This window comes from Myxine glutinosa, chromosome 5, assembly GCF_964187855.1.
Source record: "Myxine glutinosa chromosome 5, kmMyxGlut1.1, whole genome shotgun sequence".
Lineage (NCBI taxonomy): Eukaryota > Metazoa > Chordata > Myxini > Myxiniformes > Myxinidae > Myxine > Myxine glutinosa.
Genome location: NC_136265.1, coordinates 112,877,441 through 112,896,203, shown reverse-complemented (window position 1 = coordinate 112,896,203; position 18,763 = coordinate 112,877,441). Strand labels below are relative to the sequence as shown.

Here is an 18,763-nt window from a genome sequence, read left to right as displayed (position 1 = left end):
AGTAGAGTGACCTGGTCTGAAACCAAATTGATGATCAGAGATCAAGCCATTGGAGAAGAGGAAAGATTTCATATCCGAAGCAATGATGGATTCCATGACTTTGCTGATAATTGGGAGCAGGCTGATTGGTCTGTAGTTGCAAGGATCTGTTTTTGCACCTTTTTTGTGTAAAGCGGTAATGTTTGCTGATTTCCAGGATGCTGGCAGATGACCTTGAGCAAAGGATAGGGTGAACAGAACAGAGAGAGGGTGAGATAGAGCGGCAGAGCAGGATTTTAGGACCCGTGGGCTGATGCCATCTGGTCCAGTTGCAGAATCAGAGTCGAGGTTTGACAAAAACTCCTCCACCTTGTCAGGAGAGAAGGTCACAGAGTCCAGGAGCAGTTTGGTTCGACTGGGAAAGGTGGGAACAGAGAGAGATGGGTTTGGGACTAAGGATTTTGAGGCAAACACAGAGTTGAGGCATTCGGCTTTGTCACGTGCGATGTCAACTGTGTGGCCATTTGAGGTAAGGGAGGGGATGGAGGGGGAACAAACACCAGAAACGGATTTGACCAGACGCCACCAGGATTTGGAGGAAGGAGACAGGTTTGAGAGTTCATTCTTGAGTGAGGAGAGATAGTGCTTCCTGGCACTCCTGAGGGTAGACACACACTTGTTCCGAGCTTGGTGGAAGGAACTGAGATTTCCTTCAGTTGGATTAGCCTTCCAAGAGGCAAAGGCAAGTTGTTTCAGGGCAACTGCCTCACCACAAGATTCAGTGTACCATGGACGGGAGGAAGGGTAAGACAACTGAAGGCGAGATGGGATAAATCTGTGCATGAGAGAGATCAGTTTGCTTTGGAAGAATTCCCAGGAAGAATTGATGTCAGAGGCAGTGGAGATGGGAGACCAATCCAGACGATTGATGGCTGCTTGAAGACCGTCCCAGTCGGCCTGAGTGAAATGCCAGACTCGTCGACGCTGAGGAGGCTCTCTGAGAATGGCCAGAGAGATGTCCACTTTGACAAGCACATGATCAGAAGAACCGATTGGAGCAGAAGAAGAGCAGCAGACATTAGCAGGGAAGTTAGTCATAACCAAGTCTAGAAGAGAAGATACTCCATTGGCTGAGATCCGGGTCGGGAAATTGACAGATTGTGTCAATCCCAGTGAGTCACAGAAGTCCTTTGCTGAGGTGCCATGACTGGTGAGAGAGGAACCCACACCCAACCAGGTGGCATGATGACAATTGAAGTCACCACATATGAGGAAGAGAGAGTTGGGATGAGTGGATAGAAGTTGGTCCATGTTGTCAGACAGTGAAATGTAGATGGAGTCATCACTGTTTGGGGGACGGTACAGAACACATATGAACAAAAGGTGGGAGCGGAGAGGAAGCCGTAGCCAGAGGTACTCCTGGGGGTGAGGAGGAGAGAGGGCAGTGCAAGGAGAGTGAGGAAGAGAGTTTTTGATAAAGATAGCCACCCCACCACCAGGCCGAGGCTCAGGTCTATCATACCGGAGGAGGGAGTAACCAGGAAGAGATATTAAGGAATCAGAGACATCTTGAAGGAGGAAAGTCTCTGTTAAGCAGATCAAGTCTGGATTGTCAGAAGCAACCTGTATGGAGAGATCAGTCAGGTTTGAGCGAAGGCCCCGGATGTTTGAGGTCCATACCGTTAATGAAGAGAGAGGGGGAGCATCGGGTACAGGACAGGGGAGGGGAGGAGTAGGGTAAGATGAAGGATGAGAGGGGGAGGTAGGGAGAGCAGTTGTTAGTGTGTCAGCGATTGCAGAAGAGTTCCAAGAAAGGGAAGGATGAGGAGGATGAAAGGTTTGAAGGTGAAGGGATGAGGCACAGAGAGGGGTTGTTTGAGGGGGGGCAGAGGAAAGAAGAAGGTTGGGGGGGGGTGGAGGTATGAGATAGAAGGGAGACGAAGTGGGGAGGAGGCAGCTTTGAGGAGGAGGGGGGAGGAGGGAGAATTGGAGAGGAATGGTATGGGGGGAGATTTGAATGGGAGGAGTTGGGGGGGAGTTTTGAAGGGGAGGAGTGAGGGGGGAGTTTAGGAGGGGAAGGGCAAGGGGGGAGTTCAGGAGTGGAAGGGCAAGGGGGGAGTTCAGGAGTGGAGGGGTAGGGGGGGAGTTTAGGAGTGTAGGTGCAAGGGGAGGGATTTGGATGGGAGGGGCAAGAGGGGAGTTTAGAAAGTGGATGATTAATGAAAGACGAACATTGAAAACAAATTGGGTTTGTTGTGATTTTCAAGTTAGCAATCCGGTTCAGAATGATGGAGGAGGGATGGAATGAATGTGAATTTAGACCATGTAGTGAGGGAGACGTATAAGATATTGAATTTCTTTTTTTTGAGGTGAAATGAGTTGGAGAGGAAATTGAGAAAAGCCTTTTAAATAGGAAGAAAAACAGCGTGTTGTAAAATACCACTGAGTAAAACACTGAAGGGGAAAGGTTATACATATTTAAATAATATTTAAACAGAACCGTGAACAATCTTATGTGCACAAAAATACCAACGGGGGGAGAGCCGAGAGGGACCACCACGAGTCACGTGAAGGGCAAACGGTGGATGGCAAGGAGTTAATGGGGGCGGGGCGAACAGCACACCTGGACAGAAAATACAGGATGAGTCAACAGTACACGTGGAGAAAGGAAAATAAATGTTTTTTTTTTTTTGTTTTTTTTTGGTTTTTGGGGGTGGGGGGGGGTGGGAGGGGGGGAGGTGGGGATTTAGAACGTTAGACAGAGTATTATGTTCGGGGTAGAAGGGAAAAAAACTAAGAGCCAAGCAAAACACAATTAAGATAACAAACACCGACGGGGGTACAACTACAAGGCCGCACACGAGGAGCAGAACACGATTAAATAATTACAAGTTACAGGAAATTCAAACCAAAAGTAACTATAATCAAAACAATAACGCATGGACGATAAAATAACCAGTTGAAATTTGACAATCTATCTGGGGAAATGGGGGAGAAACACGTGGTCGAAGAACGAACGAACGAACGAATAAGAATGAATAAACGAATGAGAACAGAGAAGGAAATGTTTTTTTTTTTGGATTTTTTTGAGTTGTGATTTACACAAGGAAGAGGGCTATGGGGTGAAAAGATTGGGAAAACAGAGAACGAAAGTTATTGGATCACAAAAACACGGACCGCTGAGAGAAAAACAAAGCCTCAAGGTTGTACAGTGTTCACTGTACAACTACAAGGCCTCAAAACATGACCCGAATTAACACGATTTTCAATACAGGTTGCACGTAGAATCACCAAACTTTACACACATATTTGTCTTGCCCTGGAATAGACTGTGCCCATTTGATGACGTCATCGGTCACGTGGTCCGGCCGCCATCTTGGAAAAACCGAAAACCTTTGCACCTCTATATCTCCGAAAGTGCTGAATAGAAAAAATTGTGACGTGGCTCATTGTAAAGAACTCTCCATGGGGAATAAAATATGTTAATGATGATGTCATAGGTGCCTCCATTACGACATCATAATTCGACAAGTACAAAACTTCATCCGATCAAGATGCAATTTATTGAGTGCCATGTCGGCACTCCGCCGGCACCTGACATCTGCATCTTGCAGAAAAAAAAAACCTGACGTCATCGGTCACGTGGTTCGGCTGCCATATTTGTCCAAAATGGCCGATAAAAAAGTACATTCTGGCAAGTCCTCGGTCTCTGACCGATTTTTCATTTGTTTTTTTGCTTGTTTGTGAACAAAATATCTCAAAAAGTTGTGGACAGATTCGGACGAAATTTGGCAGAGATGTAGCGTATGTCACAAGGACGAAATGATTAGGTTTTGGTGAAGATCCAGAATCGGATCAAATACCACAATTTTTTTAAAGTGATTCTTCACCATTGGGAGATGGGGCCAAAAACGATACATAGCAGGATATCTCAAAAGGTTGTGGACGGATTTGGACGAAACTTGGTGGACTGGTTGGGTGTCTGACAAGGAAAGATATATTCGATTTTGGTGAAGATCTGATTATGGATTCGGATATGAGAATTATTTAATTTTTTAAGTGATTCTTCACCATTGGGATATAGGGCCAAAAACTATACATTGCAGGATATCTCAAAAAGTTATGGATGGATTTGGACGAAACTTGGTGGATAGGTTGTGTGTGTGACAAGGAAGAATCAATTCGATGTTGGTGAATATCTGAATATAGATTCAGATATGAGAATTATTTAATTTTTGACGAAATTTTGATTCTTCACCATTGAGTGATATGGCCAACCAGGCAGAGGTATGCTCTCCACTGAGTGCCGTTCTAGTTAACACATGTTATTCCCCATGGTCTTTCCCCACACAGTTCTTTACAATGAGCCATGTCTCAATTTTTTCTATGCATCACTTTCGGAGATATAAAGGTGCAAAGTTATGAAAAATCGGAAGAAGAAGAAGAGGCGTGTTGCAGGCGTGGAACAAACATATCTGTCTGCCATGGGCGGACACCTGCTGATGTAAGAGGATTTAAGTGTTCAACCAGCTAACGGAGTTACACTGCCAGTGCTGCAATGAATTCTGAGAGATCTTGGTAAGATGTGATTACGAGCTTTTGACTAGTGACTTAGATTGCTTAGTTCATTTCATAAACGGTCTGTGATGTGCCTTCAGTTGCTTTGTGGAGCTAATAAGATGACTGCGGTGTTTATGTAGGTAAACGCCAAATCGATTACAATAAAGCCTCATGTCCTGAAGAGAAGTCTTGGAGTCTGATTTCACTACAAAAGTTTTTCGGTTTTTCCAAGATTCCGCCCGTACCACGTGGCCTACGATGTCATAATTATCATTAACATTTTACACAGGTGGAGGTGCACCTATGGTGAAAATTTCCTGTCAATCGGACCAACAGTTGCAGAGAAAATCTTATTTATTCTGTGCAGACAAACGGACTCGAATGCAATACCGTCTCCTCTGGCGAGGGTAACTGAAACATCTCAGACACATAATTACCATGATCAGTGATATAGGAACAATAAAAAAGGAACAAAAACAATTTTAAAAAAGCGTGTAATGCTCTCCAATCCAACCTACCAGTTGTCGTCTTTCTCAATTCTTGCCCTCCACACTTACGACCTACTCCTGAAGGGACAAGTCCTTGATGTTTTGCAGACAATGCCAATATTGTACTCGGATGCTTTTCTTGTTGTTTCAGTGGAGACACGGTGAGGCTCAAACTCGTCATGAAATCCATCTTGGGATTGTTCCGATCAACTTCAACAACCTTATTTTCATCTAACCGACCTATATTCCGCCGACCTACTGTTGCAGATTCTGCTTCATGAGGGCTGTTCAATTCAATTGTACTGGTAATAGACTGCAAACAATGTGAGGGTTCAGCTTCGAAGAATGGCTCATCTTGCAGCTTATTAGCAACATCATTGCACGGACTGATATCATCCTTAAGAGCAACTGCCTTCTCCCTACTCGTCAAAACCTCTTCTGCCATGGCTGAATGTCCCTTGCCTGATGCGACCCCACCTCCCACACCAATTGGAGTAATTCCTATCTTCCAATTGCAGTTGTCCCCTTCGCCTCCATCTTCAATGTCCATTGTGGCTTGCTTATCATTGCCTACTATAATGCACCCTTCATCCTGTTCTGATTTTGCTTTAATGGTATAAAGTTCATCCGTTTGGGGGTTAGCCAGTAAACTACCTTGAGTACATGAATCGTTTGAATTGACGGTGGTAGGTTGCTTTTCAATGTGGCATGTTACAAACTGTCCAGCAGAACCTGCTATTGAATAGTTTTGTTTATCATGCTCTCCCTCATTGTTCTTATTTTGGCTTTCCACCACACAAGTATCAGAGTTCATTCCAACAACAGAAACATGTGGCTTCCCTTCATCGGCTTGCATTTGCTGGGTTTCATTGGTACTACCACTGCCAATCTCCACAAATAATCTTGCATAGTCCTTACATCTTGATGCTTGAGCAGTACACTCGACTGTGGCTTTAAGACAGGTCAGAACATTTCCAGATATCGTATCACCTTTCAAACCATCGGTGTTATGCTTTTCCCATGATAATTGCAGCATGTTTTGAGGATCAACATTGATCAAACTGGACATTTTAGGATAAATGTTGGTAATGACTTCTGAAACCTCATGCTGGTGAACATCTAAATGTTCCTTATGATGCCCAAGCCTGTAAATGTTGGTCACTGTGCCTTTATCTACCTGCTGTGGTGGGGCCTCAAATTGCTGAATACTAGCTGCATTTTGAATCCTACTTTCTGTAGTCTTGCCCATGTCGTCCAACATCGTACTCTCCTTTGCCATGCCCATGAGGCCCGATATCAGATCCTCCTTCACCGTGCCCCCGGCACCCGACGTCAGACCCTCCTCCGCCGTTTCCCCGGCGCCCGACATCATACCCTCCTCGGCCATCTCCCAGCACGTTTCGCTGGCGCCTGACATCAGACCTTCTTTAAGTGTTTCCCCGGCACCCGACAACTGAATCTCCTCTGCATTGTCCCAGGTGCCCAACATCGGACCCACACCTACAAACGTCGGACCTTCCTCCGCCGTGCTCCTGGCACCCGATGTTGGACCCACATCCGCTGTTTCCCTGGCGCTCGACATCGGAATGTCCTCTGCATTCTCCACGGCACCCGACTTTGGATCCTCCTCCACCATGCCCCTGGCACCCTGTGTCGGACCCTCCTCCGCCACGTCCCCAGCTCTTTGTGTCGGACCTTCCTCCACAATGCCCCCAGCACATTGCATCGGATCCTCCTCCACAATGCCCCCGGCGCATTGCGTCGGCCCCTCCTCCGCCGTGCCCACGGCGCCCTGTGTCGGGCCCTCCTCCGCCGTGCCCACGGCGCATTGCGTCGGACCCTCCTCCGCCGTGTCCCCAGTGCATTGCGTCGGACCCTCCTCCACCGTGTCCCCGGCGCATTGCGTCGGACCCTTCTCAACCGTGGCCCCGGTGCATTGTGTCAGACCCTCCTCCGCAATGCCCCTGGTGCATTGAGTCAGACCCTCCTCCGCAATGCCCGTGGCGCATTGTGTCAGACCCTCCTCCGCAATGTCCCTGGCGCATTGCGTTGGATCCTCCTCCGCAAATTCCCCGGCACATTGTGTCAGACCCTCCTCCACAATGCCCCTGGCACATTGTGTCAGACCTTCTTCAGGCGTTTGCCCGGTGCCCCACATTGGAATCTCATCTGCTTTTTCCCCGGCACCTGACATTGGACCTTCCTCCGCCATGCCCCCGGAGCCTTGCATCGGACCCTCCTCTGCAATGCCCCCAGTGCATTGTGTCGGACCTTCTTCAGGCTTTTGCCCGGTGCCCCACATTGGAATCTCATCTGCTTTTTCCCCGGCACCTGACATTGGACCCTCCTCCGCCATGCCCCTGGAGCCTTGCGTCGGACCCTCCTCCGCAATTCCACCGGCGCATTGTGTCGGACCTTCTTCAGGTGTTTGCCCAGTGCCCCACATCGGAATCTCATCTGCTTTTTCCGCGGCACCCGACATCGGACCCCCCTCCGCCATGCCCCCGGAGCCTTGCGTCGGACCCTCCTCTGCAATGCCCCCAGTGCATTGTGTCGGACCTTCTTCAGGCTTTTGCCCGGTGCCCCACATTGGAATCCCATCTGCTTTTTCCCCGGCACCTGACATTGGACCCTCCTCCGCCATGCCCCCGGAGCCTTGCGTCGTACCCTCCTCCGCAAATCCACCGGCGCATTGTGTCGGACCTTCTTCAGGTGTTTTCCCAGTGCCCCACATCGGAATCTCATCTGCTTTTTCCACGGCACCCAACATCGGACCCCCTTCCGCTGAGCCACCGGAGCCTTGCGTCGGACGCTCCTCCACAATGCCACCGGCGCATTGTGTTGGACCTTCTTCAGGCTTTTGCCCGGTGCCCCACATTGGAATCCCATCTGCTTTTTCCCCGGCACCTGACATTGGACCCTCCTCCGCCATGCCCCCGGAGCCTTGCGTCAGACCCTCCTCCGCAAATCCACCGGCGCATTGTGTCGGACCTTCTTCAGGTGTTTTCCCAGTACCCCACATCGGAATCTCATCTGCTTTTTCCACGGCACCCAACATCGGACCCCCTTCCGCCGAGCCACCGGAGCCTTGCGTCGGACGCTCCACAATGCCACCGGCGCATTGTGTTGGACCTTCTTCAGGCATTTGCCCAGTGCCCCACATCGGAATCTCATCTGTTTTTTTCCCAGCACCTGACATTGGACTCTCCTCTACTGTACCCCCGGCGCATTGCGTCGGCCCCTCCCCCGCCGTGCCCCCGGCGCCCTGTGGCGGGCCCTCCTCCGCCGTTCCCATGGCGCATTGCGTCGGACCCTCCCCCACAGTGTCCCCGGCGCATTGCATCAGACCCTCATCCGCCGTGCCCCCAGTTCCCTGTGTCGAACCCTCCTCTGACGTTCCCCAGGTGCCCAAAGTCGGCCACTCCTCTGTCGTGCCTCCTGTGCCCGACTTCGGATCCTTCTCCACCGAACCTCCAGCACACATCATCGGATCCTCCTCCGCCGTGCCTCTGCTGCCCAATGTAGGACCCTCCTCAGCAAAGCCCCCAGCGCCCAACGTTAGACCTTCCGCTATCATGTGCCCGACATCCAATGCAACAGTCTCCCCAATCTTGTTCCTAAAATGCAAGTTTAAAATTTCTGTTGCTTTGCCCCTGTTGTATAAAGTTGTACCAGAAGTTGCCTCGCCACTGCTGCTTAAGTTTGAACTCTCTTTTGCCTTGTCCTTGCTGCTTGAGGTTGAACTCTCCTTTGCCTTGTTCTTGCTGCTCGACGTTGAACTCACCTTTGCCTTGCCCTTGCTGCTCGAGGTTGAACTCTCCTTTGCCTTGTCCTTGCTGCTCGAGGTTGAACTCTCCTTTGCCTTGTCCTTGCTGCTTGAGGTTGAGCTCTCCTTTGCCTTGTCCTTGCTGCTCGAGGTTGACCTCTCCTTTGCCTTGCCCTTGCTGCTTGAGGTTGAACTCTCCTTTGCCTTGTCCTTGCTGCTTGAGGTTGAACTCTCCTTTATCTTGTCCTTGCTGATTGAGGTTGAACTCTCCTTTGCCTTGTCCTTGCTGCTTGCAGTTGAACTCTCCTTTGCCTTGTCCTTGCTGCTTGAGGTTGAACTCTCCTTTGCCTTGTCCTTGTTGCTTGAGGTTGAACTCTCCTTTATCTTGTCCTTGCTGATTGAGGTTGAACTCTCCTTTGCCTTGTCCTTGCTGCTTGCAGTTGAACTCTCCTTTGCCTTGTCCTTGCTGCTTGAGGTTGAAATCTCCTTTGCCTTGTCCTTGTTGCTTGAGGTTGAACTCTCCTTTGCCTTGTCCTTGTTGCTTGAGGTTGAACTCTCCTTTATCTTGTCCTTGCTGATTGAGGTTGAACTCTCCTTTGCCTTGTCCTTGCTGCTTGCAGTTGAACTCTCCTTTGCCTTGTCCTTGCTGCTTGAGGTTGAAATCTCCTTTGCCTTGTCCTTGTTGCTTGAGGTTGAACTCTCCTTTACCTTGTCCTTGTTGCTTGAGGTTGAACTCTCCTTTGCCTTGTCCTTGCTGCTTGAGGTTGAACTCTCCTTTACTTTGTCCTTGTTGCTTGAGGTTGAACTCTCCTTTGCCTTGTCCTTGTTGCTTGAGGTTGAACTCTCCTTTGCCTTGTCCTTGCTGCTTGAGGTTGAACTCTCCTTTGCATTGTCCTTGCTGCTTGAGGTTGAACTCTCCTTTGCCTTGTCCATGCTGCTTGAGGTTGAACTCTCCTTTGCCTTGTCCATGCTGCTTGAGGTTGAACTCTCCTTTGCCTTGTCCTTGCTGCTTGAGGTTGAACTCTCCTTTGCCTTGTCCTTGCTGCTTGCGGTTGAACTCTCCTTTGCCTTGTCCTTGCTGCTTGAGGTTGAACTCTCCTTTACCTTGTCCTTGCTGCTTGAGGTTGAACTCTCCTTTGCCTTGTCCTTGCTGCTTAAGGTTGAACTCTCCTTTGTCTTGTCTCGGCTAAAGTTTGAACATTCATTTCCCTGTTCCCTGCTTAAAGTTGAACTCCGCATTACCTTATTTGTAGTATCCAAAGTTGTACTCCACCTTGCCTTGTCTCTGCTGCTCAAAGTGGAACTCCCTTTTGTCCTTTTACAAACATCTCCTGTACTTACACTTTTACTCTCTCTCTCTGAAACCTGGCAACGCTTTGGCACACTTTTCCACTTTGATACATAAGATGTTTCCATTTTTCTCCCACAATCAATTTCTCCAATTTGCCTCCAAAAGCAATCTGTATTTTTTCTCTGCCTGCTTTTCTGTATATCCCTACAATTTTCCTCCTTTCTCTCCCTTCCTCGATCATAATCTCTCTCAAAATCTCGATTCTGCTTTAGCTTACTTTTGGTCGTCATACCACCAAACATGTTTCCTCCATCATCAAAATGTTTCTTTCTTTTTTTTCCTGTATTTATTCTGGAAATATCTGTGGTGTTGAAGTCCAAAAATGCATCAGCATCCTTTGCTTTGCGAACATCATTCCAATTTTCCTTCATCCTTCCTACCCCACGAGAGTTCTGGCATCGGGAGGACAGAGTACCTCCGTCGTGGTTTAAAGACAATGCCTGGAGCCGATTATGAAGGTCTTTTGTGCCATCTGAAGGACAAGTTCCATGCATTCCATTGGCATGCACCAACAATTTCTGCTCCAAGTCCAATGTATCATGATGCTCCTCTATTATGGTTGAAGCAGATGCTGGCTGTGCCACAGTCAAACTCTTCAGGGAAGAGCCACTTTGACACTCCAGTGTCTCAAAGGTAAGATCTTCATGCCTTTTTGAGATATATTTGTTGTCTGGTGTTTGAAGTGATACTTTGCCAAAGTCATCACTGGTGGAAATTGTGACCTGTCTTGGTGTCACACTAGCTAGGACCCTCTGCGAATCCTCAATGTCCTTTTCTTGAGATTCATATATGTTTATTGTGCACAAATCCTTCTTACAGGACAAATGAGAGGGTTGCGATGACATCTGACTTATGGTGAGAGAGCTGCTCCCAGGTAATGTGACATCGCTCTCTGCAGTAAAACCTTGAATATTGTGAGAATCATGAGCACATTGTTCATTTCCCAAATGCTGGGAGCTCAAACTGGATGAATGCTGGCATGTGGAAGGCAGGGAAGCAGAAGATATAATAACTTGCTGATGCTTCATTCCAAAGCATGTCCGTCTTGCAAGTCTGAAAGAACATTCCAAAATAAAAAGAGTGCAGGCACACAACTTCCATTGTGAAAATAGAAATTATATGAAATAAAACACCTTTAGAGCACATCGTATAAACTAGACAACTTTATAGCATGTGGTATAAACTAGACAACTTTATAGCATGTGGTATAAACTAGACAACTTTATAGCATGTGGTATAAACTAGACAACTTTATAGCATGTGGTATAAACTAGACAACTTTATAGCATGTGGTATAAACTAGACAACTTTATAGCATGTGGTATAAACTAGACAACTTTATAGCATGTGGTATAAACTAGACAACTTTATAGCATGTGGTATAAACTAGACCAACTTTATAGCATGTGGTATAAACTAGACAACTTTATAGCATGTGGTATAAACTAGACAACTTTATAGCATGTGGTATAAACTAGACAACTTTATAGCATGTGGTATAAACTAGACAACTTTATAGCATGTGTTATCAACTAAACAACTTTATAGCATGTGGTATCAACTAAACAACTTTATAGCATGTGGTATAAACTAGACAACTTTATAGCATGTGGTATAAACTAGACAACTTTATAGCATGTGGTATCAACTAAACAACTTTATAGCATGTGGTATAAACGAGACAACTTCATAGCATGTGGTATAAACTAGACAACTTTATAGCATGTGGTATAAACTAGACAACTTTATAGCATGTGGGATAAACTAGACAACTTTATAGCACGTGGTATAAACTAGACAACTTTATAGCATGTGGTATAAACTAGACAACTTCATAGCACGTGGTATAAACTAGACAACTTTATAGCATGTGGTATAAACTAGACAACTTTATAGCATGTGGTATCAACTAAACAACTTTATAGCATGTGGTATAAACTAGACAACTTCATAGCATGTGGTATAAACTAGACAACTTTATAGCATGTGGTATAAACTAGACAACTTTATCGCATGTGGGATAAACTAGACAACTTTATAGCACGTGGTATAAACTAGACAACTTTATAGCATGTGGTATAAACTAGACAACTTTATAGCATGTGGTATAAACTAGACAACTTTATAGCATGTGGTATAAACTAGACAACTTCATAGCATGTGGTATAAACTAGACAACTTTATAGCATGTGGTATAAACTAGACAACTTTATAGCATGTGGTATAAACTAGACAACTTTATAGCATGTGGTATAAACGAGACAACTTTATAGCATGTGGTATAAACTAGACAACTTTATAGCATGTGGTATAAACTAGACAACTTTATAGCATGTGGTATCAACTAAACAACTTTATAGCATGTGGTATAAACTAGACAACTTTATAGCATGTGGGATAAACTCGACAACTTTATAGCATGTGGTATAAACTAGACAACTTTATAGCATGTGGGATAAACTAGACAACTTTATAGCATGTGGTATCAACTAAACAACTTTATAGCATGTGGTATAAACTAGACAACTTCATAGCATGTGGTATAAACTAGACAACTTTATAGCATGTGGTATAAACTCGACAACTTTATAGCATGTGGTATAAACTAGACAACTTTATAGCATGTGGTATCAACTAAACAACTTTATAGCATGTGGTATCAACTAGACAACTTTATAGCATGTGGTATAAACTAGACAACTTTATAGCATGTGGGATAAACTAGACAACTTTATAGCATGTGGGATAAACTCGACAACTTTATAGCATGTGGGATGAACTCGACAACTTTATAGCATGTGGTATAAACTAGACAACTTTATAGCATGTGGTATAAACTCGACAATTTTATAGCATGTGGTATAAACTAGACAACTTTATAGCATGTGGTATAAACTAGACAACTTTTTGCATGTGGTATAAACTAGACAACTTTATAGCATGTGGTATAAACTCGACAACTTTATAGCATGTGGGATAAACTAGACAACTTTATAGCATGTGGTATAAACAAGACAACTTTATAGCATGTGGTATAAACTAGACAACTTTATAGCATGTGGTATAAACTAGACAACTTTATAGCATGTGGGATAAACTAGACAACTTTATAGCATGTGGGATAAACTAGACAACTTTATAGCATGTGGTATAAACTAGACAACTTTATAGCATGTGGTATAAACTAGACAACTTTATAGCATGTGGTATAAACTGGACAACTTTATAGCATGTGGGATAAACTAGACAACTTTATAGCATGTGGGATAAACTCGACAACTTTATAGCATGTGGGATGAACTCGACAACTTTATAGCATGTGGTATAAACTAGACAACTTTATAGCATGTGGTATAAACTCGACAATTTTATAGCATGTGGTATAAACTAGACAACTTTATAGCATGTGGTATAAACTAGACAACTTTTTGCATGTGGTATAAACTAGACAACTTTATAGCATGTGGTATAAACTCGACAACTTTATAGCATGTGGGATAAACTAGACAACTTTATAGCATGTGGTATAAACAAGACAACTTTATAGCATGTGGTATAAACTAGACAACTTTATAGCATGTGGTATAAACTAGACAACTTTATAGCATGTGGGATAAACTAGACAACTTTATAGCATGTGGGATAAACTAGACAACTTTATAGCATGTGGTATAAACTAGACAACTTTATAGCATGTGGTATAAACTAGACAACTTTATAGCATGTGGTATAAACTGGACAACTTTATAGCATGTGGTATAAACTAGACAACTTTATAGCATGTGGTATAAACTAGACAACTTTATAGCATGTGGTATAAACTAGACAACTTTATAGCATGTGGGATAAACTAGACAACTTTATAGCATGTGGTATAAACTAGACAACTTTATAGCATGTGGTATAAACTAGACAACTTTATAGCATGTGGTATAAACTAGACAACTTTATAGCATGTGGGATAAACAAGACAACTTCATAGCATGTGGTATCAACTAAACAACTTTATAGCATGTGGTATCAACTAAACAACTTTATAGCATGTGGTATAAACTAGACAACTTTATAGCATGTGGTATAAACTAGACAACTTTATAGCATGTGGGATAAACTAGACAATTTTATCGCATGTGGTATAAACTAGACAACTTTATAGCATGTGGTATAAACTAGACAACTTTATAGCATGTGGTATCAACTAGACAACTTTATAGCATGTGGTATAAACTAGACAACTTTATAGCATGTGGTATCAAACTAGACAACTTTATAGCATGTGGTATAAACTAGACAACTTTATAGCATGTGGTATAAACTAGACAACTTTATAGCATGTGGGATAAACTAGACAACTTTATAGCATGTGGTATAAACAAGACAACTTTATAGCATGTGGTATAAACTAGACAACTTTATAGCATGTGGTATAAACTAGACAACTTTATAGCATGTGGTATAAACTAGACAACTTTATAGCATGTGGGATAAACTAGACAACTTTATAGCATGTGGTATAAACTAGACAACTTTATAGCATGTGGTATAAACTAGACAACTTTATAGCATGTGGTATAAACTAGACAACTTTATAGCATGTGGTATAAACTGGACAACTTTATAGCATGTGGTATAAACTAGACAACTTTATAGCATGTGGTATAAACTAGACAACTTTATAGCATGTGGTATAAACTAGACAACTTTATAGCATGTGGGATAAACTAGACAACTTTATAGCATGTGGTATAAACTAGACAACTTTATAGCATGTGGTATAAACTAGACAACTTTATAGCATGTGGTATAAACTAGACAACTTTATAGCATGTGGGATAAACAAGACAACTTCATAGCATGTGGTATCAACTAAACAACTTTATAGCATGTGGTATCAACTAAACAACTTTATAGCATGTGGTATAAACTAGACAACTTTATAGCATGTGGTATAAACTAGACAACTTTATAGCATGTGGGATAAACTAGACAATTTTATCGCATGTGGTATAAACTAGACAACTTTATAGCATGTGGTATAAACTAGACAACTTTATAGCATGTGGTATCAACTAGACAACTTTATAGCATGTGGTATAAACTAGACAACTTTATAGCATGTGGTATCAAACTAGACAACTTTATAGCATGTGGTATAAACTAGACAACTTTATAGCATGTGGTATAAACTAGACAACTTTATAGCATGTGGTATCAACTAAACAACTTTATAGCATGTGGTATCAACTAAACAACTTCATAGCACGTGGTGTATCAAATTTGCTGGGGAAAGACTGCACGATGGAGGATGTCCAGCAGGTGGCTGGCTTTTGAGGCCAATGTGGATATATGGTGTGCCCAAGAAATATCATGGTGGATGGTAAGGCCCAAAAGTTTTGAGTAATTGAACTTCTTTAAGAGATTTGTTAAGAAATGGTCCTTTAGGAGAGACAGAGTGAGCGTGTGAGATTTGTCAGGGTTAAAAGACATTACAAGTGTTGTATCAGCTTCTGATTATATCACAGTCAGGCGAGAGGGAAAAGGCTGCTGCCCACCTAACTGAAGAATGAGCGATGTCATGGCAGAGGGTGGAGTCATCAGCAAAGAAATAGAGGATTTTCGAAATAATCAGAGATGAATAGGGCTGGGCCTACGGCACTACATTGTGCCACTCCAGCCTTGACAGGCAGATGAGAGGATCCCATTGAGAACAGTGCGCTGACTATGCGAGTGGAAAAAGTCGAGAGGTCATGAGAGGAGGTGGCCTCGGATGGCCTAGGCAGAGATTTTGGAGAGCCAGGCGCATTACCAGACTGTGCCAAATGCTCGATTTACGTCTAGAGATGATGTGGGTTTTGTGCAGTTGTGGCTTGTACACAATTATGAATAACTTTCAAATAACAATTTTTATGCATGACTTTTAATATTTTTTAATAACAATTGAGACAGCCTTTGGTAACATTGATAAAAATGTGCAACTGCTCAATTTCACACTTGTGGAGTTTACCACCATAATCTCGCACTTACAAGACCTCAATTTATGTCCAGGATACGTTCCTTTACTTCTTGGTATTTCTATGTAAATATATGTTTCACCATCATAGAACAATAGCACTTTTTATGTTCACTCCCACCATTTTAGATAATCATAAGTATTGTTATGAATTTTGTGGACATATATAGATCCAGGTAGATCTGCGTAGGTATATGCTCTGGCTGTCGTGGTGGGGAACCTCACTTGAAATAAGTTTGTTTAGGCGGTTCGTTCGGATTAAGTGTATCTTTGTGGTCATACAAGGACGGCTTTGTGATAAGTAGTTGTAGGGATTATGTTAATTCCCCGGTGTGTCAAACCTGTGATCTATCCATTGTCCCGTATGGCAACACACATAGACACATAGATTAGGAATCCATTCCCATTCGTGCACACATGAATTACTCCCCCTCGGCCACAATAACAATGGAACTGACAGAAAGAACAGTCAGGAAGCGGCTGCACATTGCGTACCATGGCGATGGAACATTGCTCAGGCAGGCAATAGCCACGTCCAGAAGGACTCGTGATTGACCGGGGGGAGAAGCGAGCAAGAAGCAGGTCACCGATTCGCGGGGGAGAGAGCCGACGTCACGGGACGATCGATAAAACCACTCGCTGGCCGACATTTCCTGCCTCTCGTCTTTGGATTCCTTCCTGCCCAGACCTCTCTTCCCTTCTTGCCTTCTCTTGCGTTGGATCTCTTTCCGTTGGACCCTTGCTCGTTGGGCGACGATGAACGGTGGAGGGACAGTGGAGCATTGACGATCCTCCTTACCTGCTTTCACATACGGGACCGAGCATGCAAACAAGGCTTGCCGCACAGTGGCGTATGTTGGCCTGGCAGCACACGAACGGGGGCTCATCGAGGCCTACTTCCCGCCCACATCGGAGCCGCGTCCGGACTGCATGCTTGGGGCCTGGATGACGTGCTCGGACCTGACGAACCCTGACACCCCTCAGCTAGACGGAGATAAGCCCACACCCACAAACACAACGCTTATTTTAATTTATCCTCACCATTTGTCTGTTGTGCAAGTCTGTGTTTGAGCACTCACTAGGGGGCTTAGCTTTACCAGCGCGTTTCTTTGTATTGGGGTCCGGCAATAAAGCCGCGTTTATTTTGTACCATAAATCGGGTTTTTGTGAGTTAATTTCCACAAGGTTGAAGACGCTTGCGCGCACGGACCGTCAGGTAAAGTTCCCGCTTCTTCTTCTTTTCTTTCTTCCTCCCACTCATATAGAGTGAAGTCCGTATTTGATTGTCGCCTCGGAGTTAAAACTCGCTTTGGCTATTCGTGATTTCCCCGGTCTTAACCGAGGAGTCACGTGACAGTATTTTAACAAATGATGGACAGGTGTTTCTTGTTGCACTGATTGTTCACACAAAAGAGCTGCGAATGTCTAGTGTTTGGTTTTAGCCGTTGCTTTTGTCTTGGGAGTGTGCTTTTGAAGTCAGTAGGCATAAACCAACATAGAGACCAGAGAACTGTCTATGCAAGAAAAACAGGCAATTTGTAAGTTGAAGGAACAGAATAATTCAATTAGAACCACAGCATAAAAATTGGGCATAGCAAATACAGCAATTTGGAATATCTTTAAAAAGAAACCACAAGTGTACTTAAAAATAGACAACGGTCAGGTCAGCCAAGAAAAACAACTGCAGTTGATGAAAGAAAATCATCAGAGCTGTGAATAAAAACCCTTAAACAACTATCAGTGACATCACCAACTTCCTTCCTTCCCAGTTAAACAGTTATTTTAAATATGCTTCCCACATCTTCAATACTGCTGCCCTCTGTCACTTGCCTCCCAATACCATTCTTAATAATCGCCCCGACCACCTCTCCCCCCCCACTCTTCATGTCCTTGCTATACTCTTTCCTACCAAGAGCCAATTTATAGATCTTCCTCCTCCCACCATCCTCCCCCAACGTGTTGTACACCTCTTCATTCCTTGCCTTATCCACAGCTCTCCTTGCTGCTTTCTTCTTCTGCCTATACAGGTGCAGCAACCCCGCATCCAGCTACCACCCTCTATCCTTGATCTCCTTCTCCTTCTCCTTCTCCTTCTCCTTCTCTCTCTCTCTCTCTCTCTCTCTCTCTCTCTCTCGCCCCCTGCTGGTCGTTGGTGCGCTGGGTGTACCGTGATGGCGACTTCCTACTTCATGTCGTGAGTGCTCTGTCTTGGTTGTTTTTGGTTGTTCAAAACACTCCTGAAGAGGTTTCTTTTATTGAAACTGAGCAATCATGTGATGCACGCCATAGAGCCGAAACACCAATTGATTCCCCATATGAGGAATCTGATGGTGAGGGGCAAGACAAGTCCTCTCAGATTCTAAAGGGTGCAAACAGCCCTTCGGATGACGAGCTTCGCTACTTCTTGAGAGATTCCTATCGTAAATGGAACATTGAACTAAAATATCATTTCCCTGATCTTTAGGTGTTGATTATTAAATTGAAGGACGTGTACCCCGGTTTAGAATAGGTACACCGTATCCCTCAGTGTCGTTAGAGGCGACTAAAAGGGTTGGCATCAGGAAGGGCATCCGGCCATAAAAACATTGCCTCAAAAAGAGAACCATGAC

At 44.4% G+C, this 18,763-nt stretch overlaps 1 protein-coding gene across 2 annotated transcripts in view; it reads right to left on the bottom strand.

Moving 5' to 3' along the window:
* LOC137427239 (uncharacterized) overlaps window positions 1-18,763 on the bottom strand; it is a 128,196-nt gene that overhangs the window by 62,766 nt on the left and 46,667 nt on the right. For both annotated transcript variants that reach the window (XM_068116571.2, XM_078778540.1), the window contains one exon: window positions 5,058-11,197. In XM_068116571.2, coding sequence (XP_067972672.2) covers window positions 5,058-11,197 — 6,140 coding nt within the window. The remainder of the gene's footprint in view (window positions 1-5,057; window positions 11,198-18,763) is intronic.